At 38.3% G+C, this 27,957-nt stretch overlaps 1 protein-coding gene across 2 annotated transcripts; it reads left to right on the top strand.

The window, feature by feature from the left end:
* Positions 1 to 1,493: 1,493 nt before the first annotated feature.
* On the top strand, positions 1,494 to 27,121 carry LOC140870672 (calmodulin-binding transcription activator 6-like). 2 transcript variants are annotated; one of them, XM_073273062.1, is made up of 14 exons: positions 1,494 to 1,702; positions 2,304 to 2,429; positions 2,574 to 2,689; positions 7,253 to 7,400; positions 12,575 to 12,668; positions 12,831 to 12,876; positions 18,940 to 19,072; positions 19,471 to 19,593; positions 19,694 to 19,752; positions 20,851 to 21,276; positions 24,598 to 25,295; positions 25,622 to 26,165; positions 26,377 to 26,685; positions 26,766 to 27,121. In XM_073273062.1, exons 1-14 carry the CDS (start codon positions 1,633 to 1,635, stop codon positions 26,820 to 26,822), a joined length of 2,949 nt encoding a protein of 982 aa, XP_073129163.1. In that variant the 5' UTR covers positions 1,494 to 1,632; the 3' UTR covers positions 26,823 to 27,121. The 2 variants fall into 2 exon arrangements, with proteins under 2 accessions (XP_073129163.1, XP_073129164.1); XM_073273063.1 differs by lacking the exon at positions 7,253 to 7,400 and having other exon boundaries at positions 12,580 to 12,668; positions 26,766 to 27,120.
* The last annotated feature ends 836 nt before the right edge of the window (positions 27,122 to 27,957 follow it).

Genomic DNA, 27,957 nt, shown 5'->3' with positions numbered 1-27,957 from the left:
TGTTGAACATTTAAAAGATATTTAAATAAATACACAAGCGGAATTAAAAATGTTTAAAACAAATTGGACAATCAAAGCCCTTATATAAATAAGCTAGACATTTAAAATTATTTAAATAACCATCCAATAAACTTAAGTCATTTTAAATAAATAAGCGGGACAGTTAAAATAATTTGAATAAAAAAGTTTAAACCTTTAAAATCATTAAGAAGAATAGGTTGTATAATAAAATCATTTAAATAAATAAAATTAAACAATTAAAAGCATTAATTTTATAGTTAGTACAATAAAATCATTTAAATAAATAATTAACATTTTATTAACGCATAAATAAAATAACTGATTTAAATCAATTAAACTTAAAAATAATAATCATAATATTTATTTAATTTTATGCATGAGACTTAGTAAGCGAGATTGGGCTGAGACTTATTTATGTTGAACACGTGGATTTATGTTTAGGATTTTTGAATTATTTCAATTATTAATTGTTGGATTTTTCATATTGTTATTGTGAATGATTTGGTCAATTGTTTGCATTATTTGTTGATTGATTCAAAGTCGAAAGATTAGGAATTGATTTTTGCTTCACTCCAATAGTTAACACAAGGCTAAATCGACTAGAAATAGTATTTGATTTCATTGTGCGGTTCTAGGTGAAAAACTGAATTTTCATAATTATTTAATGCGTTTGAGTTTGATTAGAATTAATTAGAAATAATTAATCCGTCCAACTTGAATAGGTTTTGACAAAGTCTAGAAATAGCCTGTTGAATAGAATAAGAAAATTCACTGTGATTTGAAATAAACTTGAGTTTTAGATTGTACCACGTGTATGCATGAATTAGTTCGTTACTTTCGTGTGTCTTGATCGATTTATTTGAATTGAATTTATTCTCCAAGTTCTAATTGCAAGTTGTTTTTCCATCTATTTACTATCAATTTATTTATTAATTAAGTTAATTCAGTTTCAGTTAATTAAACTCAATCTCTTTTAATTGATTAGTCTAAATTAAGTAAAATTATTATATTTTGGTAATCATCTTTCCGTTGAGAGGATTCGAACACAAACTCGGTTTATTATAATTTGAGTTAGTACACTTACTGATCCTACTGAAATTTTCGACCAACAACGCATGATATAATAATATGAGTAACACTCTTGTGAGACGGTCTCACAAATGAGACGGGTCAGTCCTATCCATATTTATAATAATAAGTAATATTTTTGACATAAAATATAATATTTTTTAATGAATAACCCATATAAGAAATTCGTCTCAAAAAAATGACCTTGAGACCGTCTCATTTGAGTTTTTACCTAATAACATTATATATTATTCTCCTTAAAAAACATTATATATTATTTCGTTTTTTTTAAATTTAAAATCCATAGCCATCATCGCTATTGCGCGTGTCGGTGTCGGTGTCAAAGCGGTCAAAAGTATGCAATTTTCAGGTCAACAATTAATAATTATGAAATATTTTCGTTCTAATCAATAGATTCGACTTTCGAGTGATGTTATCTGAAGTTGTACGCCAATTTCCCTTTTCCCTTTTCCCTTGACCATTTAGCTTCATTACAGTGGATTTTGATTCTTGCCGCACGTAATAATTGATTGAAACGGTGCAATGGAGGCTATTACACCCGCTGGTCCTGGATTTTTCGGCTCTGAGATTCATGGCTTCCGTTCCATGGAAGGTACGGCTTACATATGGGTACAATTTTTGGTTTGTAGCTTTGAATTTGATTTGTGAACTTTTTCCTACCGTGTTTACCGCGGATTTGTCAAATTTTGGATGGTGGTTTGATGGGTTCACTCTTTTGCTCTTCATTAGCTTCTTTTATATTTTTTTCCAGTTTTGTGTGGTTTGAGTTTCTTGATTAACATTTAACAGTGGCGTAGAAGGTGTTTTATTCACCTTCGTCTATGGTCAACTGTATGTAGAAGTAACATCAAAATAGAGAAGCAGATAAATTAGGAAATTATACATCTGGTAGAATAAGGGAATTGCCAGTGGAGGACCGTGGACCGATTCTCAGTCTATGTAATCTTCAGATTTCTTTTGGTTTCTTACGGTCACGTTAATCTTGGGATTCCTTCTAGTTTCTTGCGGTTTTAACTAGCAAGTTACTTGTTGATTGAAGCATTTTGGAGTATGTATGTGTTTTCTTATACATTAATTCCTCATTCATTCATTTTACATCACAATAAAAGCTGAATAGAAATGCAATTGTTAGCTGACAATTGTGCCGACTCCAGATATTAGCTTGTAATCTTTGAACCATGTTAAATTTACAGATTTGGATGTTGGTAATATGACGGAGGAAGCCAAGGGAAGGTGGCTCAGACCGAATGAGATTCACGCTATTCTTTGTAACCACAGATATTTCACTGTTCACGTAAAACCCGTAAATTTGCCGACAAGTAATATATTTGTGTGCTATTTCTTCTCTTTCATCATTATTGCAGGTTCATTTATGAACATCCAGCAGAATATCGGAATGTAGGACATGTTAGATATTATGGTGTGACTGTATTTAATATTGATCCAATTGGGGGGTGATATAGGTGGCACAATTGTGTTGTTTGATCGTAAAATGCTCCGCAATTTTCGCAAGGATGGCCATAACTGGAAGAAGAAAAAGGACGGAAAAACTGTCAAAGAAGCTCATGAACACTTGAAAGTAAGGTTGTGTAACACATTGTTGTTATGTGTTGAGTTAAACAATTTGCATGTGGCTATGTTGTGACATGAATGAATGCTATTTTTAACTCTTTGTTAATTCATTTTGGGATTTTCTTATTGTTTTTTTTAATGATTCATTGACTATGGGAGGTTCAGTCTTGCTATTTCAGAAGGTATTGGTCAAATTAATGTTGACGTCCTTTGATTGTTGTGTAAATAGCAGTAGCTTGGTGTTTTTAGAATGGGCCCCTAGAAAAAGCAATTTTGTTGCATCCCTTTGCAAGAACTTAGATGTTTAGGTCTGATGATCATGTTTGGTTGGTTAAAAGATGAAGCAGCGTGGACTACTGATGTCAGTTTTAATCATTCATATTTTCCCATCGAATCATTATGCTTTTCCTCACAATGGTGTATACCATATGAGCTCATTGTTGCCATGTTCTACAACTTCATCAGTGCAACAACTACTTCGTGAGCACCACAATCACCACTACCCTGAATGTTCTGCTCCCTGGATTAATTTAGTCCGTGCAAAATTGGATCTTGAAAAACAGGCTAGTTGGAAGCATAACGATTGTAGATTTCAGATAAATGGTGTATAGGTTTTTTTTTTTTTTTTTTTTTTTTGGGGGGTTGGGGTGGGACGCGTTAATTGAGGTTTGCGGAACTTGGGTATAGTTTGAGAAACAAGGTGTGGGTAAGTGATGTTGTAGGGAAGAGAGATTGGAGGGTGGCAAGGAGAGGGTGGGAGATATAGTCATATCAAAAGCATTGGGTCAGTTCACAGTGAAAATTCAAAATTTCCTCATTCGCCAATCTCTTCGTCATAATAGTTCTGTTTTTATGTAACAAGCTTCTAGATTTCATTGCTGATTTAAGTATATTGAAGCACATTCACGAATTGAAGATTTGCTAAACCACATAAAAAAATTTAATTTTATCGTTGATTATGTTCCATCGTGTCACTTACCAAACTGAGCAACGCATTATTCGACAAACAGGCCAGCTTAATTCATACTATAAAACAGTAGTATGCAATAGGACTAAGTGGATGTTTGACTAAGCTTATAAAGTCCAAAAATTTGTTTGGTAAAAAATTTTAAAAACAGCTTATAAGCTGTCAAAATAAGCTGTTTTTAAAAAAGTAAGGGGAGGTACTTTTTTCAAAAATATCTTATTTTAACATTTTATCTCTCTAAAATATCCTTGAATATTTTAATAAAGCTCCATCATATCCTCCATTCATTAAATATTAAATATTATTTTAAAAAAATTCCAAATAAGATAAAATTTTCTAAAGTAAAATATTAAAACAAATTTTTGTGTGCATAGGCCTCCTTCCATAGTTCAACTACATGCCTATCTTTAGTGGAATCCTTCCTGGTGTGGATTTCTTTCCTTTTTCTTCCCTTTTCCACTTTACACATGGCATGTGTTTCGTGTTTATTGCTTTATGCTCCTTCTCTGAGGGTCCATATGCTATAGCAGACACGTGTTACATATAGTTTGTTGTACACGCTACCGTGTGCTACACATGACTCGTGTAGGCATCGCCTTGTCTGTTGTGTCTCTGCGCTAGATTCTTCTATGCGCTAGATTCTTCTATGCATAGTTTGTTATGAACTTTAGTCTTATGGGCTTTGATAGATTGGATTGAGGTCTCAAGCCTATGGAAGAATCTAGATGCGTGAGTGAAGAAGAATAAAACGTGGGGAGTTGTAGCTTGTGAGGATTCATTCAGTTATGTTGAGAAAAGAAAAGATTTGGACTCCAATATTTCTGAATATTTGGAGATATATTAACTGTATATATTATATATAATTGATTCAGTCAATATTGTAAAATAGGGAAATAGTTTAGATTGATTTCTTTCCTTCTGTTAGAGATTTGTGCGTGTATAAATAAGAACCATTGTAAAGAATTAAATATGAAATAAAATAATTTCTTTCCATTAATTAACCATGTCTGAAGAATCCTTCGTGTCTACTCCTCCTAGATTGACCCAGTTAAATACTCAGCCTCCAACATCCAATACCGACTCCCATTTTGTTCAGATCACTAACATTCGCCTTAATGTTGACAATTTTCTAAGGTGGTCTCAATCTGTGCGAATGTATATCAGAGGTAGGGGGAAAATTGGATATCTTACAGGAGATAAAAAATGCCAGCTTCGGAGGATCCTTCATACGCGATCTGGGATGCAGAAAATTCGATGGTGATGACCTGGCTTGTGAACTCCATGGACGAAGATATTAGCTCCAACTACATGTGTTATTCTACAGCGCAAGAACTCTGGGAAAATGTGAGTCAAATGTACTCTGACTTACGAAATCAATCTCAAGTTTATGAGTTGACGATAAAACTTGGTCAGATCCAGCAAGGAGAAGACTCGGTCACCAAGTATTTCAATTCCTTAAAGCGCATTTGGCAAGACTTGGATCTGTTCAATGATTATGAATGGAAGTTCACTGAAGATGCTAAACATTACAAAACGATTATTGAGGCTCATCGGATCTACAAATTCCTTGCTGGCCCAACGAGGAATTTGATGAAGTGCGAGGGAGGATCATTGGTCCGCTTCCTCTAATTGGTGAGGTGTTTGTTGAGGTTCGAAGAGAAGAGAGCCGGAGACACGTTATGCTGGGAAAGAAGAATATTAATGGGCCTGTTGAAGGTTCAGCCCTTACTTTAGGCCCAGTTGAAGGTTCAGCCCTTGCTGCCACTAATAAAGCAATAAACTTTCGACGGAAACCCAAAGAAAAGCCGAAGGTCTGGTGTGATGTCTGTGAAAGACCATATCACACCCGTGAAACCTGCTGGAAAATCCATGGAAAACCAGCGAATTGGAAAAACAACAAACTTGGTAACAGACACAACCGCATAATTCCTACTGCCATTGAAGCTGAGACAAGTCCATTTAGCAAAGAACAAATGGATCACGTCCTGACACTGCTGAAATCCAATTCATTATCTGGTATTCCTAATGTTTCTCTAGCACAAACAGGTAGTGCATTTAATACCCTCTTTTGTAATACCACTCCATGGATTATTGATTCTGGAGCATCAGATCACATCAGATCACATGACCTGTTCTTCAAACATTTTTAGCACTTACTCACCATGTTCTGGAATAGAAAAAATTAGGATCTCAGATGGTAGTTTCTCGTCTATTGCTGGAAAAGGTTTGATAAAATTATCCAAGCACAGAGACCTTAAATCTGTTCTGCATGTCCCTAAGTTAACCTGCAACCTTTTGTCGGTCAGTAAACTAACCAAAGAATTTAATTGTCGTGTAATTTTCTTTGATTCCTAGTGTCAATTTCTGGACCAGAACTCGGGGAAGATGATTGCTAGTGCTAAGATGACAGATGAACTTTACTATTTTAATGGTGACTTCTCCGGTCATAATAGAGTTCATGCCTTCAGTAGTGTTAGTTACAATTCTGTATATGAAAAAATAATGTTATGGCATTCGAGGTTAGGACATCCGAGTTTTCCATATCTTAAACACTTGTTTCCTGCTTTATTTCATGGATTGGATTTTTCATCATTTTATTGTGAAAGTTGTGCACTATCTAAGAGTCACCGTGCTACTCACTTACCAAAAGCTTACTAACCTTCAAAAACATTTTATTTAATACACAGTGATGTTTGGGGTCCTTCAAAAGTCACTACTATCTCAAAAAAAAGATGGCTTGTCACATTGACAGATGACCATACCCGTTTGTGTTGGGTATACTTGATGACTGAAAAATCAGATGTCGAAAAACTTTTTGAGGATTTTTACATCATGGTTGAGACTCAATTTCAAACCAAAATAAATATTTTGCATTCTGATAATGGAACTGAGTATTTTAATGGGAAATTGGGGAGTTTTTTGAAGGAAAAAGGCATCCATCATCAGTCCACTTGTGTGGACACTCCCCAACAAAATGGAATTGCCGAACGGAAAAATAAACATTTACTTGAAGTGGCTCGTGCTATAATGATTTCCATGCATATCCCTGAGTATCTCTGGGGTGAAGCAATTTTAACAGCATGCTATTTGATTAATAGAGTGCCTACACGAGTTTTGGCCTATAGCACACCATTAGAATGTTTTAAAAAACTAATTCCATTCTCAAGACTATACTCTGATTTACCTCTAAAAGTTTTTGGCTGCATTGTTTTTGTTCGTATACCTAACAATAACTACTCTAAAATTGATCCTAGAGCAGAAAAATGTGTTTTTATTGGGTATGCATCTAATAAAAAGGGATATAAGTGCTATAACCCCCAAACACGATAAACTTATGTTAGCATGGATGTCTCATTCTTTGAACATAAACCTTATTTTGCACAAAATTTTCTTCAGGGGGAGATTGACAAGGTAGTAGAAGGAAATTTTTGGGATTTATCCTATTCTTCTAATCCTTTACCAAATGTGATTTCAAGTTCACCTTATACTCATCCCATCCCAGTTCATGAAAATCAAAGTCAAGAAAAATGTCAAGAAAATGAAAATGAAAGTACTGAAGGAATCCTAAGCATATTGTGCCAAACATTATTGTATCTAATACAGGGGGAGAATCGCTACAACATGGCACAAAACAAGCCTGAACCTCGATATTACTACCGGAGAAGACTTCATAAAATGGGTACAAGTCAACCTGTTCATCTTGGTAATGATCAGTCTCGACCTCAGGGAGCTGGACCTCCAAATTCCACAGGTAACTCTGTTATTGATTCTCTTGTACTTCCTAATATTCCCCCTGTCCAAGAACCATCAGATCTTGATATTCCTATAGCCCTTAGGAAAGGAACCTGAACTTAAAAAAAACAATCTCAAATATCCTATTGCTGAATACCTTTCGTATAAAAAACTATCTCATCCTCATAGGGCCTTTACCTCAAACATTTCACACTTGTTTGTCCCAAGAAATATTCAAGAAGCCCTTGATAATTCAAATTGGAAATTGGCAGTGATGGAGGAGATGCATGATCTTAAAAGAAGTGGTACCTGGGAGTTGGTCGATTTACCTGGTGATAAAAAAATAGTGGGTTGTAAGTGGGTGTTTACTGTGAAATGTAAAGCTGATGGAAGCATGGAAAGGTACAAGACAAGACTTAATGCAAAAGGGTTCACTCAGACTTACAGATTGATTACCAAGAAACCTTTGCCCCTGTAGCAAGGATAAACTCTATCAGAATTTTATTATCCTTGGCTGCAAATCAAAATTGACCATTACACCAGTTAGATATAAAAAATGCATTCTTAAATGAGGACTTTGACGAGGAGGTGTTTATGAATTTGCCACCTGGATTTGAAGGGAAATTGGGACCAAACAAAGTCTGCAGGTTAAAAAAATCACTATATGGTCTCAAACAATCTCCTAGAGCCTGGTTTGAGAGATTTGGAAGAGCCGTGAAGGACTATGGCTACAGTCAAAGCCAAGCTGATCATACCATGTTTTACAAACACGGTAAAGAAGGCAAGACATCAATTTTAATTGTTTATGTTGACGATATTGTCCTGACAGGTAATGATAATGAAGAATTAAGAATATTAAAAAGAAAGACTAGCGGCTGACTTCGAGATTAAGGATTTGGGTGCATTAAAATATTTTCTTGGAATGGAATTTGCGAGGTACCAAGAAGGAATATTTGTTAATCAACGCAAATATATCCTTGATTTACTTGAAGAGACAGGTCTACTTGGATGAAAGCCTGTTGAAACACCCATTGAGGCCAATCTTAGGCTACAACCATGTAGAGATGATAAAGTTACAAATAAAGAACAGTATCAAAGACTTGTTGGCAGACTAATCTATTTGTCACATACGCGTCCAGACATAGCATTTGCAGTTAGTATGGTCTCTCAATTGATGCATGCCCCGGGACAATAACACTTTGATGCAGTCTATAGAATCCTCAAGTATCTAAAAGGTAATCCTGGAAGAGGACTGTTGTTCAAGAATTATGGGCATTTACAAATTGAACCCTATACGGACGCTGATTGGGCTCGGAACACTATTGATAGACGATCATCCTCTGGCTACTGCACATTAGTTGTTGGCAACCTCGTTACCTGGCGAAGTAAGGAGCAAAATGTGGTAGGAAGAAGCAGTGCAGAGGCTGAGTTTAGATCAATAGCCCATGGAATTTGTGAAGCATTGTGGATTAAAAGACTATTGGAGGAATTGAAGATCTTTAGTCCTAAACCTTTGAAAGTATACTGTGACAACAAAACGGCTATTTCCATTCCTCATAATCCTGTGCTTCATGACCGAACCAAGCATATTGAAGTGGACAAACACTTCATCAAGGAGAAGATCGACAGTGGATTGATTTGCATGCCTTATGTTCCTACCAGTATTCCGACAAAACAGTTTGAAAGATTAATTTGCAAGCTGGGCATGGAAGATATTTTCAAACCAGCTTGAGGGGAGTGTTGAAGAAAAGAAAAGATTTGGACTCCAATATTTCTGAATATTTGGACATATATTAACTGTATATATTATATATAAATGATTCAGTCAATATTGTAAAATAGGGAAATAGTTTAGATTGATTTCTTTCCTTCTATTTGAGATTTGTGCGTGTATAAATAAGAACCATTGTAAAGAATTAAATATGAAATAAAATAATTTATTCTCTGCTACAATCTTCAACTTATTATTCAGTGTTTTGTTACTAGCTTTGGCTAGGGATTTTCTTCCTAGCATTTCTGCTAGGGTTACAAAGCTTGCTCTGGGATATAATATATATTGAATTTCTTCATATTAATTGAGTTCACAACACTAGTCTGACCAGCTGGATTCGAGAGACACTGAATGACGACGGCCAGCACACGAGCAGATGCAACGTTTGAAGCTATCGGACGTTTGGTGAGAGGGTTGCAGGAGTGTATGTTACAGGTGCAGTGTAGGCTAGATAGACTGGATCAAGCTCTTGGAGGCCTTGGTGATCTGAGGGTGTTGATGGAACAATGGATCCAGTGTCGGGGAAAATTCGAGATTGCTGAGACCAACGAGATAATATCAGGGGATGAAGCAAACCAACAAGGTATCCTTAATGAACCAGAGGTGAAGCTGAATCATGAGTTGCTCCATCAAGAACAAAACTCTGAAGGAAGAGGGTCTTAAGAAGTGCATTATGACTCAAAGGATGAGATTAAGCAAAGCGGTAGAGTGGAACAATGCCCCAGGTGAGCTCTCAAAAGGTAGACGACCAAATATTGAAGCAAAGCAAACTTGGCCAGGAGAATATATGGCGGTACCTGGATTGTAATCGGAGGAGCAGAGCTCCAAACTCTCTATGGAGTTGAAGGCTGACATCATAGTGAAGAGGGAACGGATGCGTAGCTTCAGGGCAAACATTAACACGATGGGCCCGAGGTTCCTTGCGATGCCATGGGGTCAAACGAAACTTCGAGAGAAGACATACGAGCAACCTACAGTGGAGTTGATCAAACGATACAGTGGCCGACAAGCCATGAATGATGGATACACGACGTTGATCAAGGGATGCAATAGCGTAGGGCTGCAAATCATGAAGACTGAGAAGTTGACAACCCAGGAGTGGACTCAAGAACAATGCATGGGTCAGGTGATTGATGGGCCCGAAGAAACTTTGAGCCGGGCGAGAAATCAAAGCCCGATTAAAGTTATCAAGGCTGAAAAATTGTGTTTTGAATCTTTTGATGGTTAAGTAACCCTAAAAGAAAGTTTGTGCTTTTCTTTCCGTATTGAGATTGGGCTACATGGGAATGGGCTTGTTTACTACTGGCCTAATAGTTGAAGTATGGGTTGGGTCCAATCCTTGTTCGCTTTAAATTTGAGCGAGACAAGTCCAGTCGCTTAGACGACACAGTAATGGGGAAGGAAGAAACACTCTAGGGAGTCCTCGTTTCACCAGAGGATGGAAACATAGTAGCGGCGCGGCCACTGTGGGAAATAACCAAAGCCTAGGGACAAGGAATCGGGAAAGCCTAACGGTCTTGCAAAAGGGAATGGAAGAAAAGTAAGACTAATGTCCAGGGCTTAAAGAATTTGAAAAGAAGCTGGTTGTCCAAAGACAGAAAGAGGATAGGGAGGAAGAATGGGCCTTTGGCTCACCTACAACCGTTATCCATTTGAAAGTGAATCGTGAGTCCAAGGTTCGTACAAATCAAGATAGAAACGGCCTATATGCACAATCTGCCATCACTCATTAAAGAATTGCCAACATAACTGCAGACCGAAGTTTTGTATCTTTGACCGGTGTATCATTAGCATTCACCATCTACGTGATAAAGGTAGATGGGGATATCAATCCTGTTATGTCACTGATGGTTTTATCGCTGAAAGGTTGCTGGGGTACTGGGATTTGATTAGCTGTTCTATTCTCCTTGAAGAGGATTTGGGAAACATTTGTATAGCCGAATGCTTTGCTCATGCAGTTACTAAAGATGAAAGAGAAAATCTTGTTGCTGGTATAAGAACTGCGATGTATTATTGGGGCCGAGACTATGGTGTTAGGGCACAGGAAGTAGCTGTAGTGAAGGAATTTTACAAATAGTCAAAAAATCTGAGATAACTACAGAGTGGGTTGAAGAGTATCCTCTTTATTCCTCTATTTTGGTAACTAGTTTTTTGAACTTTGTTTTGAGATAGTTGTCTTCGATGTCGGGTGGAGGGATGCTGAATTCACAGAAGATGAAGCTCCAAATCTCAGCCTTGAGGCCAAGGTTAGTCCTATGGGCGTTGATAGATTGGTTTGAGGCCCAAGAGTCTCAAGTCCATGGAAGAATCTAGATGCGTGAGTGAAGAGGAATAAAACGTGGGGAGTTGTAGCTTGTGAGGATTCATTCAGTTATTATTCAGTATTTTGTAACTAGCTTTGTTTAGGGAGTTACTAGCATTTCTGCTAGGGTTACAGAGCTTGCTCTGGGATATATTCTATATTGAATTTCTTCATAATTAAGTTCACAACATTGTCAGTCCACATATGGCTCAGCACTTGACATAAGAAGCAGTGTTTGACTTTCTCTTTTGTTTTTTGTTCGATTAAGCATTGAGCCATGGTGCAAAAGAAGGGTCACCACATACAACACTTCTTTCAATTACCTGACAATTAATTTTTTTATCAGGAATGTTCAGTCATTGAAACTGAATGCATATGCTAATTCAAATCTAAGCAGAATTTTAGTTATAGTCGCTGCAAAACTATAGCTATTAATCATGCCCATCAGTGAGACACGACTAATGATGAATCTTGCAGCATTCTATGAGGAGATACACTTTACTGGATTATTGATTAGGAATGCTGTGCGTGTAGGCTTCACTTCATAAAGTGAGTATGGAACCCGATTAAACAAATATTTCACACAGCAAGCCATTTTTCCATCTTTCTGTTGTGTTGTTCTGAACTCTGATGCACAATAAGCCATTTCCATCTGTCTGTTGCCTTCTTTGTGAAATTCTGATCTACAGTAAGTCATTTTCCATCTGTCAGTTGTCTTCTTTTGCGAACCCTGATGTCACTTACTTCTTTAAGATAAAAAATCAAGTTCCATAGATACTTGGGGTATAATTGTTTGCGTGGTCATTCAAACAATGAGTAAGAAACTAGTGCTTAAAATTACAAGATTTTAGTTATTATAAGATGAAGATTCCATAAAACTAATGATAGATGCAAAATATGCCTTCTAGCTTCTTATTTTTTACACATCTTGGACTCTCGATATAAGAAATTATCTCCCTCAATTGCACAGGTTAGATTATCTATTACTGTTATGCATTTTCACTTATATTGAGATTCACGTGCCTTATCAGAATTGAGATGATCGAATGGAATTTACTTTGAGAACTTATCTGAATCTCTTTGATTTTGCAAGGGGGCGTAAGCTTTTATTTATTTTCAGTACAGGTAGGTAACGAGGAAAGAATACATATATATTACGCACATGGAGAGGACAAGCCAACGTTTGTTCGCCGATGTTACTGGCTACTTGACAAGTATGAAATCATAAGATCACTGACAAGTTCATGAATCCACCTATGATCACATTCCTTATCATTTGATTATGAACATGATACAGTTATTAATGAATTACTACATTAAACGAAAATATGCTCTTGCTAGGTACTTGTTTTCATTAACAGCTAAGTAATTTGCAGGTCTCTGGAGCATATTGTCCTGGTTCATTATCGTGAAACTCAAGAGGTCTGTCGTGATTAACTGATCAACTACACTCTACATGTAATGTATGTAAAATTAACACTTTTCAATGCATGTGATACTGGCTTTGATCAAAAGTTCAGTAGTTTTGCATTTTATTTTTCTCCTATTACTGGATAACCTAATGCATCTCCGGATCGCACCAAGTTACTTGGTCATGTACTTATTAGGTTACTCGATCAGTGTACCAGCTGTAATGTCCCTTGTTATGTTCCAACTATTTTAAATTTTGGTTTATTTGGATTTAGTTACATGCATCTTGTATACACGAAGCTATGGACATTCATTTGACTTTTACTTTTTGTTAGGGATACAAGCCCTTGTATATTCTCTTCTTCTCTCTTGTTTCCTTTTCGTTGTAGTTCTATGCATTTAAGCGGTAGATACTAGATTTTTTTTGTTCATAATGGTCAGCGACACTCTTCTGCCTACCATGAACTGGGAGAGATATATCTTATCGTACGGGCACCTATCTTTCTTAATTTCATTGTTAACCGAAATTAAAGTCGGAGGATTTGTAGCATAATATTTGTGTAGTGTCATTGATAAATGACTTGTTCTTGCAGAGATCATATCATCCTCTTACATATTTTTGATAGCATCAAACTTATCTTCTTTTCTTCTATCTGATGCACCTAAATATATATTGATGCAATGGGTCTATGATATGGGCCTTTAATATTGACTTGTTCTAGTTTCCTGGTTACATTAGATTTATATTCTATTAGGGTTTGGTTGTTTTAGTTTCCTTTTGTTTTTGAAATAGGTATTGGTTTATTTATATAGGGCTTTTGTTATTTTGTTGGACAGTTTTTTGAAATTTTATATCAAAAAAACGAGAGTTTCTCTCAAACCCTTGTGTCTCGGTTTACATTAGTTGGTATCTAGAGCCAGAGATTCTACAGCAAAAAATTTTCTCGCTCAACCATGCCTCCCCGCCGTCGTGTCGTGAACAACGATCTCCTCGCCATCTTGTCGACGAGATTACTCTTCTTCGCCAGGAAGTTACTGATCTGCGAGCCTCCAGGGACGAATCCGATAGGCTCTCGGAGAATGGTGATGAGAATCCGTTCGCCCAACCGCATGGTCAGCGGCGCATGAATTGGGATGTCGCCGCCCCCTCTAGACATGATGATCGTCGCTGGGAATCTGCTTTTAAAGTGGATATTCCTGAATTTCATGGCTCGCTACGGCCTGAGTTGCTGGATTGGCTGGCTGCTGTGGATGAAATTTTGTCTTTCAAAGAGGTCCCTACACATAAACAGGCGGCGCTGGTCGCCACGAGCTTTAGGGGTCGGGCGGCTGCCTGGTGGCAGCAACTCAAATCGTCTCGATCGCGTGAGGATAAAGCGCCGATCTAGTCATGGGTTAAACTCCAAAAGCACCTACGACACATGTTTTTACCTACAACTATGAGCGCACCCTTTACCAACAATTGCAAAGTTTGCGCCAAGGCTCTCGCTCCGTGGATGAATATGCCACCGAATTTTTCTTATTGCTCACGCGTACTGCGATAACAGAAACTGAGGATCAACTTGTGTCTCGTTTTATTGGTGGTCTTCGACAACAATTTCGAGATGTTCTTAATCTCTTTGATCATCTCACTTTTTCGGAATGTCACCGTCGTGCCATCACTCTTGAATCACAATTTGGGCGCAATCAGTCCTGGTCGGTTACTGGTCCTACGCCCGCTCGCGGCACCCCTGGCATGTCCCTACTGCACGGGCATTCATCGGACACCCTTTTATCTCGTCTCTGGGTTCTTCTACTGTTGCTCCGACACCTACACGAGGCTCTTTTGCCGCTCCGCCGGTTCGTCAATCGACCACGGGGCCTGGGTTTCGTTGTTTCTCTTGCGGAGAAGTCGACCATCGTGCTTCTGCTTGCACAAGTTCCAATCGCCGAGAGCTCTTGACTGATACATCCCCGACGAATGTCGACGAAGGTGATATTATTGAAGGGTTGGAACAGCCATGTGCAGAATTGTTCGTCGAAGGTGATATGGGGCAGTCTCTCCTTTTGCGTCGTGCTTCTCCGCGACAGGTTAGTGATAGCTCATGTCGCACAGCCTTATTTCATTCCACTTGCACTATTGGTGGCCGTATTTGTCAGTTTATCATTGATTCCGGCAACTGTGAGAATGTGGTTTCTTCCGTGGTGATCGATAAATTATCTATTCCGACGAAGCCTCATCCCAAGCCGTATAAATTAGCTTGGTTCCAACAGGGTTCCGAAATTGCTCTGAACCGTCGAGCTTTGATCTCTGTTTCGATTGGACTACACTATGCGGATGAGACCTTATGTGACCTGGTTCCGATGGACGCCTGCCACTTGTTGCTTGGTCGCCAGTGGCAGTATGATCGCCACACTGCCCACGATGGACGTACCAACACTTGTACTTTTCGCTTCAAGGGGATTAATATCGTCTTGATACCGTCTCGTGACATCGAGCCTACCGCCAGCCCTCCTGTTAGTTCATCACTTCCAACACCTTCGTTTTTATCACGAGCAACCTTCCAAGCCGATATGTCTGACACTGCCATTGTGTTTGCCCTTATTGTCAAACTGGCTACTGCTTCTTCCGCTTCTGCACCTCCAGATGTCCCGCTTTTGGCACGCCCCTTACTCGAGGAGTTTGCGGATGTTTTCCCGCCTGATCTGTTGTTCGGGCTCTCTCCTTTACGCAACATACATCACATTGATCTTGTTCGAGGTGCTTCTCCTAATTGCCCGCATTATCGCATGAGTCCTCTATGGAGCAATAGGAATTGCGTCGCCAAGTCGAGGACCTACTTTCCAAAGGATTCTTGCGTGCCAATTTGAGCTCTTGCGCCGTCCCGGCACTATTAGTGACGAAGAAGAATGGCACTTGACGCATGTGTATTGATTGTCGGGCTATTAACAAGATCACCTCCCGATACCTTGCATCGACGACCTCCTTGATCAACTTTGTGGTGCCACGGTGTTTAGCAAACTTGATCTTAAGAGTGGTTATCACCAGATCCGCATCCGCCTAGGTGACAAAAGGAAAACCGCGTTCAAAACACGCGAGGGCCTTTTTGAGTGGCTCGTTATGCCTTTCGGCCTCTCCAATGCCCCGAGCACGTTTATGCATGTAATGAACCAAGCCCTCCACCCGCACAATGAAAAAGTTGTGGTGGTCTCTTTTGATGATATTCCGAACTTCAGTCTTCAGCTGAGGACCATCTCTTTCACCTTCGCTTAATCTTGACCACTCTCCATTGCAAACAACTCTATGCCGCTCTTGACAAGTGTTCTTTTATGACGTGGTCAGTCTTCTTCTTGGGCTATGTTGTCTCCAGCGCGGGCCTTCAGGTTGACCACTCTAAGATCTCAGTGATTCGTGATTAGCCGTGCCCTCAAAGCCTTGCCGATGTGCGTAGTTTCCATGGATTGGCCTCTTTTTATCGTCGCTTTATTCCACATTTCAGTTCTGTTATGAAGTTATAACCGATTGCTTGTGTCAGGGTCAGTTTCTTTGGACCAATGCGGCTGCCTTGACCTTCAAGGATATCAAGGATCGTCTGACCTCCGCGCCTATTTTGGTATTGCCGGATTTTTCTAAGCCCTTTGAGTTGCATTGTGACGCTTCTAAAATGGGTATCGGCGGCGTTCTTATCCAACTGGGCCGTCCGATTGCATACTTTAGCGAAAAGTTACAAGGTCCTCGTGTCCGCTACAACACTTATGATATTGCATTTTATGCAATTGTTCAAGCCGTACGTCATTGGCGCCATTAACTTTTTCACCGCGAATTTATCCTCTATACAGACGATGATGCTTTGGAGCATCTTGGCAGCCAGAATAGAGTTTTCTCGCGCCATGCCTCTTGGATCGCATATCTTCAGCAATTTTCTTTTGTCATTAAGCATAAATCAGGTGTGCTTAATCGCGTTGCGGACGTGCTAAGCCGCCGGCGATCGCTCTTGTCCGACATGCGGATTTCTTTTATTGGTTTTGATGTTCTTCTTGATGCCTATGCCGATGATCCTTTCTTCTCGAAAATATTGCCCTCGGTCACAGATGGTTCGAGCTCTGAGCCTCTGACCATGCGTTCCACGATGGGTCTCTCTTTCGTGGTTCCAAGTTATGCGTGCCTGATTGTAGTCTTCGTCTCAAGTTATTGCACGAACTTCACGGTTAAGGCCATGTGGGCGCTGATCGTACGTATCAGCTCTTGAGTGTGTCTTATTTCTGGCCATCTTTACGTCGTGATGTTGGGCGCTATATTTCGAGGTGCCGTGTTTGCCAAGTCTCCAAAGGTGCTGCCTCAAATGCCGGGTTGTACATGCCATTGCCGATTCCTACTCGCCCTTGGTCCAATATTAACATGGATTTTGTTGTTGGGTTGCCCCGGACTCAACGCTGTCATGACTCCGTTTTCGTCGTTGTTGATCGTTTCTCAAAGATGACCCACTTTATTCCTTGTTCACGGTCTACGGATGCTGTCCATGTCGCCCAACTATTTTTCCGTGAGATATACCGCCTACATTGTTCCATTTTGTCGGATCGCGATACTCGCTTCGTCAGTCACTTCTGGCGGAGTCTCTGGCATATGGTTAACAGTAGCCTCGACTTTAGTTCTGCTTACCACCCTCAGACGGATGGCCAAACAGAGGTGGTCAATCGCTCGCTTGGGAATCTACTTCGTAGTTTGGTTGGTGATCATCTTAAGTGTGAGATACTAAGCTTCCCATGGCTGAATTCGCTCATAATCATGATGCCATCAATCGCAGCACTGGTTTTAGCCATTTCATGTGGTATATGGGTTCTCGCCGAATTGTCCTGCTGATCTTGCTCCCGTCCCACACACCCACCGTCCACATCGTGATGCTGAGGGTCTAATTGCCGACCTGAGCCTAGTTCACCAACAAACTTATGATCGCTTGGTGGCGTCGGCGTCCAAATACAAGGCTGCTGCTGATCGGAATCGTCGTCGTGTTGAGTTTTCGGTTGGTGATTTGGTGTGGGCCATTTTGACCAAGGATCGTTATACTTCTCATGAATACAATAAACTCGCTGCTCGCCAGATTGATCCTCTTGAGGTCGTTGATTAATGATAATGCCTATCGTCTGCGCCTTCCACCAGGTTATCGTATTCCGGACGTTTTCAATGTTAAACATCTTGTTCCATACGTAGGCGAAGTTGACGATCCGCCTGATTTGTGGACGAATCCTGTCTACCCCGGAGTGGATGATGCAACGGGCCTTTGATATGGGTAGTTTCCTCATTACATTAGATTTATATTTTATTAGGGTTTGGTTGTTCTTCCTTTTGTTTTTGAAATAGGTATTGGTTTATTTATATAGGGCTTTTGTTATTTTGTTGTACAGTTTTTGAAATTTTATATCAGAAAAACGAGAGTTTCTCTCAAACCCTAGCCTCCTTTGTGTCTCGGTTTACATCATATATGCTGTGCAGAAATCTTACATATCATTTGCTCTTAATTTGTGAAATTGTTTTGGAAGCTATGCTTTGGTACTCTTTGTCACGCCATTACTTTTTATCATAGAGGACAGGCTTCTACTTTTCAGTTTATGTTCACATTCTGTAAAGGCCGTTGTGCGATCCTTTTTCTTTTCAACCACTGTTCGTTTTCAAAGTTTATTCTTTGTAAGCAGCCAGCTTAATGCCATAATTTGCAGTAATTTGATAAGTTCTGATTTAGGGACACCAGACTAGGATACTCTTCCAGTTTCTTATGCTATTTTTCCTTCTTTCTTCTTTTCTTTATTGATTACATGCTTCAGGTCTTTGCCCATGTGCTCAAACCTAGAGATTTGATAGTTGGCAGCATTTCTGTACTTCCCGTACTTTTTTCCTTTCTTTAAGGATGGAGCTTGGGGAAAAGGTGAATTAGTCTTTGTATGATGTAGACATCACAAAGTCATGCATAATATCCAGGGATAATTCATTGAGCGTCATTGGCATAATGTCATTCCCAGCAATCATATTAATTGATGATTCGTGTATGTGAAATAACCTGTGGCTTATGCAACATGAATAATGGTTAACTTATGATACAGTTGCAGGGTTCACAATATGTAAATTCCAATTCTAATTCAGCTGCCTCTGACCCATCGGCTTCTTGGCTTTCATTAGAAGAATCTGATTCAGCATTTGGCCGAGTGCAATATGGTGGCCGCACATCACCTTTAGGTGATTTTAAGATTTGTGCAAAGATTCATTGCTTCAGTCAGATGGAATTAGTTGGTCTAACTGGAAAGGATATGCTATTTGATTGACCAACAAAGATGACTTTAATAGAAAATTCTAATGTTGCAACGAGGGAGTATTTCCTATTACATAACATGAAGATACATGGCTACAAAGATTTAAATATATGAAGCTGTTCATTGTTGCAATAGCGAGAAAGAATTTTCGTGGGCACAATTGAAAAGATCTAGCTAAACTTTGTAGTATTCACATGATTTTATAAATTTTGTTGACCGTTTGTCCTATGAAAAAAACTGGTTGAGTCTTCACAAGTTTGAATTCTTAGTTAAACTGAAAGATTACAGCATGGTATTAAGTTCTTTTTTGAATTTTTTTTCCAGAGTTCCGTGACTGTCTGACAACCATAAAGAATCATGAACAGAGACTTCATGAGATAAATACTCTTGAATGGGATGAGCTTTTGCTGCCAGATCATTCCCGCAATATTCTAGCACCGCACAATGGTATATACTTAATGTAATTCAAGTGTTTAATATAGAAATACGGTTTTTGAAATAATTGCTCTTTATCTTCTGCTTGGTGGTTGCGATTTTCTGGTTGCAGGAAAAGCTGCTGGCTTTGAGCTGACCAATCAATATGAGGCGAAGAATTGTAAGATTAGTGTAAGTGGAGCTGGTGTTTCAATTTATTTTTTATACGGAGTTTTTTCTGTTTCAATTAATTTGTTAATGAGGTGCGTATGCTTAGTGCATTTTCTTTTTAATTTCATGTCCACAGTGGACTTATTGATGTCATTTTGTTTGTTGGATACCCCAAAAGAATGAGAAATCATGTGGCGTACTTCTGCAATTAATTCCGCTAGGAAAGAGTAGGTCCTCATTGTCTTTGACCGCAAGTGTTAATTAATCAAAATGAAACTGAGAATGGGCCATGTACTTCCAAAGAAATACCTTTTTGTCTTTAAATGTTTAGATTATGCTATGAAGGTTTCTTGTGTTTGGTCAATTTGCTACTTCAATGTTAAATAATGCACCCTGTTTGACTCGTCGCACACAATATTTAAAACTTCTCTGTGTCAAATATTAGAGGTGTAGCCTGTGTTGGCTTTGATATTAGCATTCCCTCAATGTTTTGTCACTGCTATTCTTATGTGGGTCTATAGTTGCTTTTACTTGGCCACTACTTGTAGTGTTCAAATCAATGTTCTGTTATTTAGTTTCAAGATGTTGATGTATCTGTGCTAGTTTCATTTTACGCTATTACTCCTTTTTGTCCCTATTATATTGTTTTGAATCTTGTTCAAACAAATTAAGACACTCTGATGATGGCATGGTTTAGATATCCAATTTACCCAAAATTGATTTCTTTGAAATCATGTGTGGTTGGTTTCAAGATGAATCTGATAGAATATAAAAAAAACAGAATCACAATCGAGAAAATTTACAATTTGGTAAATGCAATTCCTGACATAACTTTATTTGAGTGATTGGAGCTACAAAAGGGACGACGAACTACAAAAAAATGGGGGCTATGATAAAAACAAAAGGAACCACCACTCCACAATTTTACCCACCTTCGTTTCTGTGGCTAACTGTATCCTGTGATTAGACTCTAAAGGCATTAATCCATAATTCTGCCACCAAATCATCTCCCCGGGTATTTGCTTCCTTGTTTATTGCCCCTGTATTTTTTGGGATCAAACATAATCATTCACGGTCTTTTGTTGATTAAAATTCATCAGTATTTATTTCTGCGAACAGAGTAATGCCATATCAACCAACAAAGCGTACCCAGAAAGTTCTGCCAACAGTTTCTTTGATCAAGTTTCCGGGCCGAATTCAATTAATTATGCTTTTCCAAGCAGTGAACTCTACCAGGCTGCTGGATGTGAAAAGAATGTAAGTTTACAGACCGAAGGACTAAGGCCATTAGGTGAAGGTGTTGGTTTGGATGATCTGGGACAAGATGGTTTGCAAGCACAGGATAGTTTTGGAAGGTGGATGACCAATATCATCGCTGATTCTCCAGGATCTGCTGATGATCAAGCTCTGGAATATTCTGTATTAACTGTGAACCAGGCTTTCACGTCTGAGGTGGTGGATAAGCAACAAACTTCTTCATTCAGGCATATATTCAACATGACCGAGGTCTCACCTGCATGGGCTGTGTCAACTGAAGAAACAAAGGTCATCTCCTTTTTACTGTTCTTAATGTTTGCCTTTATTTTTCATTGAATATTTATGCACAGGTTTATTCATTAGTTTTGTAGATGAAGTCAAGTCACATATGAATAGTGAAGTAGCGAAAAATGAAAATCAGTTTGTTTGGCCAGAATAATGGCTAAGCTGCTGAATGGATAGTATGTTTCTAATAAAATGTGGAATGATATATAATCAGTTGTTGTTTTTGCACTTGAGTGTATTGCTGGACTGAAATAGTACAATTGTTAGATCCATTGAACAAGTTACATTCCTCTTTTGGATTTTAAGGAAAAAAATTTACTTTTACGCTTGTCATGCACAGTTAACTGTGGTAAAATTGGAATAGAATAAGTTATTTCTAGTATAGTATCCTTTTAATATTTGTTCCTTATTTGTACCCATTAGTTAAGGTTACTTATATAATATCTAGAAATAAGGTAACTAAACTTGTATATAGGTGGGCTTGTAATTACACAAATACTAGATGATACTCACTAAAATTTGATGGTCCGGATCCCACTCAAGCCCAAAGCTTCAATTCCAGAGATGAACCTGGAATCAAGCAAATAATGTTAGAGGGGGCCGGGAGGGTATCCCGGCGTAGCCCCTCCGACGCTCAAGTCAGAGACGTGAATGAATAAGAGAAAGAGGAGCTTGGGCGCCCCTCAAAATGAAAGTGATGAGTTGCAAATGAAGTGGGCAAACCCGGTATTTATAGAGTAGAAGGTAGGGGACCACGCACATTCTGTAAGGACCACGTAAGTGAGACTTGCGCTTGTTCATGTACATCATCAACATCGTGATAAACTTGATCCCCGTGCTTTAAAACGTGTATTTTTAGGATGTTCTCCTACACAGAAAGGGTACAAATGCTTTGATCCCAAAAAGAAGAAGTTTTATGTGTCAATGGATGTTACATTTTTTGAAACACAAGCTTTTTTTGATACTCCTCTTCAGAGGGAGAGGATAAATTGGAAGACTCGTTCTTTGATTTGGAATCTAATTCTAAATTCATGATGAATGTGAATTTAAGTACACCTAATCCATTGCCACTAGTGAATATTGATACTGCAGCCCGAGTTGAGGATGAAAGATTGTTTGGGCAAGTTTATACAAGAAGAAACCGACCTCAAAGTAAACAAGATGCCACAATTCCTCCTAATCAACCGTCTGAACCGAGTATGGATCCTGATAACAAAGCCCCTGCAACTCCAAGTAAAGTATCCTCATCACCTCTTGATGAACCAAAATCCCCAGTATCTCTAGATCTTCCTATTGCTTTTCAGAAATGTGTGAGATCATGCACCCAACAACCTCTGTCTAATTATGTGTCTTACAAAAATATTTCTAGATCCTATTCTAATTTTATCTCACAACTTCGAAGTGTGGATGTCCCTAAAACTATACAGGAAGCTCTAAATGTTCCGGAATGGAAAAAATCGGTTCTTGAGGAGATGAATGCATTGGAGAAAAATAGAACATGAGAAACAATGTTCTTGCCTAAAGGAAAACAAACAGTGGGTTGCAAATGGGTGTTCAATGTAAAACTCAAGTCAGATGGATCATTGGAGAGGTACAAAGCAAGACTAGTTGCTAAAGGCTTCACTTAGACGTATGAGATTAATTATCAAGAGACGTTTGCTCCCGTCGCAAAATTGAATACAGTCCGAGTTTTACTCTCATTAGCTGTGAATCTAGATTGGCCCTTGAACGAGTTAGACATTAAAACTGCGTTTCTCAATGGCGATTTGGAGGAGGAAGTGTTTATGGATGCCCCGCCAGGATTCGAGGAAAACTTTGGAGGGAAAATGTGCAAGCTAAAAAAATCCCTCTATGGATGGAAACAATCTCCACGAGCGTGGTTTGAAAAGTTCTCGAGATCAGTAAGAAGACAAGGATATAGCCAAGGACAATCAGATCATACAATGTTTGTAAAACGTAATTGTGAAGGAAGAATGACTATTCTGATTGTTTATGTTGATGATATAATTCTTACAGGAGATGATGATTCAGAAATAAACCGGCTGAAAAAATGTCTTGCATCAGAATTCGAAATTAAGGATCTTGGTCCTCTACGTTACTTTCTAGGAATGGAGGTTGCTAGATCCAAGAAGGGAATTTATGTGTCTCAAAGAAAATATATCTTGGATTTACTTGAAGAAAGAGGGATGAGTGGATCCTGGCCCAGTGACACTCCTATGGATCCGAATCAAAAAGTTGGGAAAAGTGCATAAAGGTACACTAATTGAGAAGGGGAGATATCAACGTCTTGTAGGGAAATTAATTTATCTTTCTCATACAAGACCTGATATTGCATTTGCAGTGAAAGTGGTGAGTCAGTTCACGCACTCACCTTGTGAAGAACACCTAGAAGCAGTATACAAGATTCTGCGATATTTAAAAAGTTCTCCCGGGAGAGGATTATTGTCCAAGATAGAAATTCAGAGAAACATTGAAGTTTTTACTGATGCAGATTGGGCAGGATCAGTCTCTGATAGAAAATCCACTTTTGGATATTGCATTTTCTTTGGGGAAACCTTGTTACTTGGAGAAGCAAGAAACAATCTGTTGTGGCAAGAAGCAGTGCTGAAGTTGAGTTGAGGGCGATGGCTAATGGAGTGTGTGAGATATTGTGGTTAAAAAGAATCCTTGAGGAATTGAAGTTGAACTTGGAGGTCCCAATGAAGTTATTCTGTGATAATAAATCTGCCATTAGTATAGCTAGCTAACAACCCAGTTCAACATGATCGCACGAAACACATTGAGGTTGATAGACACTTTATCAAAGAAAAGCTGTAAAATGGATTTATTTGCATGTCTTTTGTTACATCTGAACAACAAATTGCTGATGCTTTGACGAAAGGTCATTTTAGATCAAAGATTGAAGACTTTACTCGCAAGTTGGGCATGATAGATATCTTTGCACCAACTTGAGGGGGAGTGTGGTAAAATTGGAATAGAATAAGTTATTTCTAGTATAGTATCATTTTAATATTTGTTCCTTATTTGTACCCATTAGTTAAGGTTATTTTCTTGTAAAATATCGAGAAATAAGGTAACTAGACTTGTATATAGGTGGGCTTGTAATTACACAAATACTAGAGAAAAAAATTAATGAGAAATTATCAGATTTTCTCGTTTCTTCTCTGCGCTTTCACTGTGCTTTCATTAACACATGGTTATTTTTGGATTTCTTAAACTCGTGTTTTGCTAAAATATTGGTAAATTGTGATTGATTTTCTTTTATTTTGAAATTTGTGGTAGATTATTGTAACAAATGATAGTTTGTTGACTTTTGTTTTGCAGATTTTAGTTGTTGGGTTTTTTACAGATGGACAAGTATCCCACACAAATTCTAATCTCTTTCTTGTATGTGGAGATTCTATTATTTCTGCGAGAGTTATACAAGATGGGGTAATTCGATGTATGGTTTCACCTCAAAAACCCGGGGTAGTTGGCCTTTATCTGACCTTTGATGGCCACAATCCTATTAGCCAAGTTTGTACTTTTGAATTCCGAGCTCCCCTAGTGCCCAAGTATGAGATTTCTTCTGCTGACAGGCCTAATTGGGAAGAATTTCAACTTCAGATAAGGCTAGCTCATTTGTTGTTTTCATCATCAAAAGACCTTGGTGTGTCTTCTACTAAACCATCCCAAAATGCTTTGAAGGAAGCCAAAGCCTTTGCTCAAAAAACCTCACACGTCTCCAATGGCTGGATGTCTTTGACCAAAATAGTTGAAGATGCCAAAATTTCTTTTCTCCAGGCAAAAGATAGCTTGTTTGAGTTGACTTTGCAGAATAGACTGCAAGAGTGGTTGCTGGAAAAAGTGGTAGCAGGGTGCAAAATTTCTGAACGTGATAAGTATGGTCAGGGTGTAATTCATTTGTGTGCCATTCTAGGATACACATGGGCAGTTTACTCTTTTTCATGTTCTAGCTTATCATTGGATTATAGGGACAAATTTGGTTGGACAGCTCTACATTGGGCTGCATATTCTGGAAGGTAGTCTGGAAATGTTTCCTCTATTTGTGAATGTTTCCTTCTCTCGCTATGTTAACACTCTCTGCCGAGGTTTTGTTGTAGTTTATGCTTCATAGTGTGCTGGTAACTTGATGCGTTTGATTCCTGTGATTTGGTTTAAGTGAATTTTCATAGTGTAAAACCTCTGAAGAAAAGCATAAAGTTTTTAAGAAATTGTTCAACATCATTTAACAATTGAGATTTAACAGGGAGTATCAACATGGTTGGAATATGTATATGTTATCATCCGTGACTATTGTTTGGTTGATTCATCTTGTTCTTTATGTATTAATTATTATTATTTTCAGGGAGACAATGGTAGCGGCCCTTTTATCTGCTGGGGCAAAACCTAATTTAGTCACAGATCCAACTCCAGAAAACCCTGGTGGATGCACTGCTGCTGATCTTGCTTCTAAAAATGGTTTTGATGGTTTGGCAGCGTATCTCGCTGAGATGGCTTTGGTTGCTCAGTTGAATGATATGACATTGGCAGGAAACGTTAGTGGGTCCTTACTACCTACCACAAGTGGAACAGTGAACTCTGAAAATTTAAGCGAGGATGAGTTAAATCTGAAGGAAACTCTTGCAGCTTACCGGACAGCTGCTGATGCAGCTGCACGTATCCAGGTTGCGTTGAGTGAGCACTCACTCAAAGTAAGAACAAAATCGATCCGTTCATCTAATCCTGAAGAAGCACGTAACATAGTTGCAGCATTGAAGATCCAGCATGCTTTCCGTAATCATAATAGGCGCAAGAAGATGGCTGCTGCTGCTAGAATCCAACATAGATTCCGTACTTTCAAGACGCGAAAGGAGTTCCTTAACAAGCGTCAGAACGCTATTAAAATACAAGTAAGTAGAACTAAATGTGGGGGCTTCATGAATGGGATTGAGATCCATTCGTAAGAACAAGGCTGAGTTGAGGTTGCTGGTTGCTTAAATAGTCTTTAGTGGGACAAAATGTTCGATCCGTTTTCCCTTTTATATAATGCTGGTAAACATGGTAGCATTTGTGCCGGTGATATCAAGTCTTGTGCTGAAAAGTGTTTCTTATTCGATGCAGGCTGCTTTCCGTGGTTTTCAAGCCCGGCGACAGTACTGCAAAATTGTATGGTCAGTTGGGGTCCTTGAAAAAGCAATACTCCGTTGGCGCTTAAAGAGAAAAGGCATCCGTGGAATTCAGATACAACCTGATGAAACCCTCAAAGATCCAACTCAAGAAGGTGATGTGGAAGAAGACTTCTTCCAAGCCAGCAGGAAACAAGCTGAAGACCGGGTTGAGAGATCCGTTGTAAGGGTCCAGGCAATGTTTCGCTCCAAGAAAGCACAAGAAGATTACAGAAGGATGAAATTTGTACATAAAAATGCATCGGTAGATTAATATTTGCATCTGTTATCATGCTGCAACATTATTTCCCACAATCAACTAATCTGTTGTCTGGTCTTGTACAGTTGCAATTCAAAGAACTTCTCCATCCTGATTTAGTCATGGGACATGTAAAGGACTGATCCACGACCGCCCCTTCGATTCTGATGTAGCAGAATGACTAGAACAAAGCAAATACGTGGAGCAATGTGATGCTAACATAGTGTGTGTATGCTTGTAAATTTCTAGACTAAGGTAGGACCTGTGTTGATCACATAGTATAAATATACATATACATACATATATATATATATATATATATATATGTATATAAACGAGAAATGATTAATTCTCTGGTGTTTCAGGTTCTTGGAAAATCCATGTATGCTTTGGAACTCATCTTGTTGTGGAATATGAATAACTTGGTACTACTTTTTAGCAATAAGAAAGATAACTGTGGTTTTTCATACAAAGGTGTCACCATCAAGCAACCTGACCTCTACATGAACACGTAGCAAAATCTTTTACCAATTCCATTTTTCTAAAAGCTCTCAAACTTCATCTTGTTTAAGCATAAACACGCTTAATGCGTGATGAACTATTAGCTTTTTAATTTTAACATCAGTACACAAGGTTTTATATAACTTTTGATGACCGCACACGGTGGAAAGACTTTCCATTTATTATAGTAGAAGTTTGTAAACTTGTAAGAAAAAGAAATTGTTACACGTTGAAAACGGAAAACGTACATTGGAGTTGTAATACCCGAAAAATCCATATATTCACTCATGATTGTTAAAAGAATTTTAAAAGAATTTTAAGTTATTTTATTTTATTTAGTTATGATTTAAAGGTTATTTTTAATTAAATGCCTTTATGAGACGTTTAAATGATTTAAAAGATTTTATATTATGTATATTTCATGAGATTTTGTATTTCAAAGTTGAACTTTTAGATGTTAAAATATATCTTTAATTATGGTGTTAAATAATTTAATATTATGTAATTTATCTGATGTTTATTGGTTGCAAGTTAGTTTTGATGTTTTTCAGGTATTAGTTTAATTACGGTGACGAAGAAAATCGAAACTAGCCTATGAACGAGGTTTAAGAAATTTTAAGTTAAGCGTGTTTTACACGGATATTTATTTTTAAGTTCAAATATCTATTTGTGCAGCTTTTTATTTTAAAGATGATTTCGGCATTAATTTTAAGAGTTTAGGGAGAGATATTTTAAAAGCTGAATTTTTAAGTTGTTGGGTCAACTTTCGGCCCAAAA

Source organism: Henckelia pumila, unplaced genomic scaffold, assembly GCF_033568475.1.
Source record: "Henckelia pumila isolate YLH828 unplaced genomic scaffold, ASM3356847v2 CTG_170, whole genome shotgun sequence".
NCBI classification, from domain to species: Eukaryota; Viridiplantae; Streptophyta; class Magnoliopsida; order Lamiales; family Gesneriaceae; genus Henckelia; species Henckelia pumila.
This window is presented reverse-complemented; position numbering and strand designations above follow the sequence as displayed.

What these genes read in the sequence shown, in the direction of transcription:
- LOC140870672 (XM_073273062.1), top strand. Translation starts at nt 1,633, where the DNA reads ATGGAGGCTATTACACCCGCTGGTCCTGGATTTTTCGGCTCTGAGATT. An exon ending in AAGCTCATGAACACTTGAAA is followed by an intron (nt 2,690 to 7,252) that starts GTAAGGTTGTGT and finishes TATCTAATACAG; the next exon opens with GGGGAGAATCGCTACAACAT. An exon ending in TGTTACTGGCTACTTGACAA is followed by an intron (nt 12,669 to 12,830) that starts GTATGAAATCAT and finishes AGTAATTTGCAG; the next exon opens with GTCTCTGGAGCATATTGTCC.